The 1,948-nt window shown below is 66.1% G+C and overlaps 1 protein-coding gene across 1 annotated transcript; it reads left to right on the top strand.

Annotated features, from left to right (window-relative positions):
- The first annotated feature begins 6 nt into the window (after nt 1–6).
- LOC104916175 (aquaporin-4-like) lies at nt 7–1,942 on the top strand. The gene is given in 5 exon segments (XM_031557602.1): nt 7–179; nt 576–699; nt 702–1,114; nt 1,182–1,262; nt 1,651–1,942. Coding segments are annotated over 5 exon segments (852 nt in total). The 5' UTR covers nt 7–164; the 3' UTR covers nt 1,870–1,942.
- Nucleotides 1,943–1,948: the final 6 nt, after the last annotated feature.

Here is a 1,948-nt window from a genome sequence, read left to right as displayed (position 1 = left end):
CGCGGCTGTGCCCTGTTGGCAGACCTCTGGTGTGTTTTGGGGGTGCCCTGTGCGGGGTGTGAGCACCCTCCCCAAATCAAGGGGGGTTGGGCAGGACCTGGGGCGTGGGAGGGTGCCCCTGCCACGGGCATCCTCTGTGCTTGCCTTGGTCCTGCAGCTGCACCATGGCCATAGGGGAGGTAAGACCTTGCGAGCCGCGTGACCCCAACCCCTCTACCCCCAAGCCCTAACTGTGAGGTCCTGGGGTCCGTCCCTGCCAGGGGAACGAGGCTCATGGCCCTTGTAGCCTGTGGTCACAGCCCCTAGCCCTGCTGGGGGGCTCCCTGCGTGCCCCTAGTGGGGAACCCCATTCCTGCATTGCTCCAGTTGCCATAGTGACCCCATTGCCAAGGTGCCCTGTTGCCAAGACACCCTTTGTCACCGTGGTTCCTGAGGCATCCAGTTTCCATGGCACCCCATCATCTGTCATCACCGACACTCCATCGTTTCGGTACCAAATTGCTGAAGGGTCTCATCACTGTGACACCCCGCCACCATGGCACCCCATCATCATGACTTCCACTTCGTGCCCACAGGAGCTGCACAGCGGGCGCTTCTGGCGGGAGGTGTTGGCCGAGGCTGTGGCAACGCTCATCTTTACTGGGGTGGTCCTGGGAGCCTCAGCTGCCCCCAACCCCCTGGTGCCAGCCCTGGCCGGGGGCTGGCGGCTGGGACGCTGAGCTGTGCCCTCGGAGCGCCCCAGGCCAACCCAGCACTCACCCTGGCACTGCTCTGCACCCACAAACTGGGTGCCCTGCGTGGGGCTGCTGTGCTGCTGGCACAGTGTGCCGGGGCTGTGCTGGCTGCCACTGCTGCACGCCTGGCACTGCCGGACGACACCGGAATGGTCAGCAGGGTGAGTGTCCCCGTCCCTGCGCCCATCCCGGTGCCGGCGGGTGCTGAGGCTCTGCTGTGCCCACAGGTGAGTGCAGCAGGGACAGCGGGGCAGGCATTGTGCTGGGAGATCTTTGCCACCTTCCAGCTGGCGCTCACCACCTTTGCCTCCACCAACCATGAGGCTGTCCCCACCGGGCTGGCCCTGGGCTGTGCTGTCGTTGCTGGAGCTCTGGCTGCGGTAAGGACCCCCCAGTGCCCCCTGCCTGTGGCCCCCTGGCCCGGCCAGTCCTGACCTGCTCCCCCAGGGGCCGTTCTCGGGGGGCAGCATGAACCCGGCCCGCTCACTGGGGCCTGCCATCGCCACCGGCATCTGGGACAACCACTGGGTGAGTCATAGAACCTCTGGGTTCACCCGGAAAGCCCACTGTGGGGATGGGTGACCCCTCCCACTCCCCACTCCCTCCCCCACGGACAGCAACTCCCTCGCCCCCCTCCCCCCTCCCCCCTCCCCCTTTTCATTCACTCCCCCTGAATCACCCTCAACCGCATCCCCAGACCAGGTCCTCCTGGTCCCCCCATCACAGAACATTGGTCTCCCCACCCCCATCCTTTGGCCCTCCTGCTCCATCCCAAATGTGGTTCCCTCCTCACCCCTGGAGCAGCTCCCTCTGGTCAGTCCCCATCCCTAGTGTGGGCCCCGCGTCCCCTGGCAGCTCCTGACCCCCGTGTCACCCTGGTATCCCTGCTCCTACTGCTCCCACTGACCTCCCCCAGGTGTACTGGGTGGGACCGGTGCTGGGTGCCGTGCTGGCTGGGCTCTGCTACGAGTTCATCTTCGGCCCTGGTGCCTCCCGGGAGAAGCTGTGCGCCTGCCTCACCTGCCGGGACGTGGCACTGGTGGAGACCACCACCCCTCCCCCCTCCTCACCTTCCACTGCCCCCCTCAGTGCTGCTCGTACCCCTCTGGCCTCCCAGGGCCAGGGCATGGCCTGATGGGAGAGACGCGGGGGCTCTGCACTCTTGCCTCTTTCTCCCCCCCCTCAAACTATCCTCTTCCCCATGGGGATTAAAG

Source organism: Meleagris gallopavo, unplaced genomic scaffold (genome assembly GCF_000146605.3).
Source record: "Meleagris gallopavo isolate NT-WF06-2002-E0010 breed Aviagen turkey brand Nicholas breeding stock unplaced genomic scaffold, Turkey_5.1 ChrUn_random_7180001874167, whole genome shotgun sequence".
Lineage (NCBI taxonomy): Eukaryota > Metazoa > Chordata > Aves > Galliformes > Phasianidae > Meleagris > Meleagris gallopavo.
The sequence above is the reverse complement of the archived record's forward strand: the minus strand, read 5'-3'. Positions and strand labels throughout refer to the sequence as shown.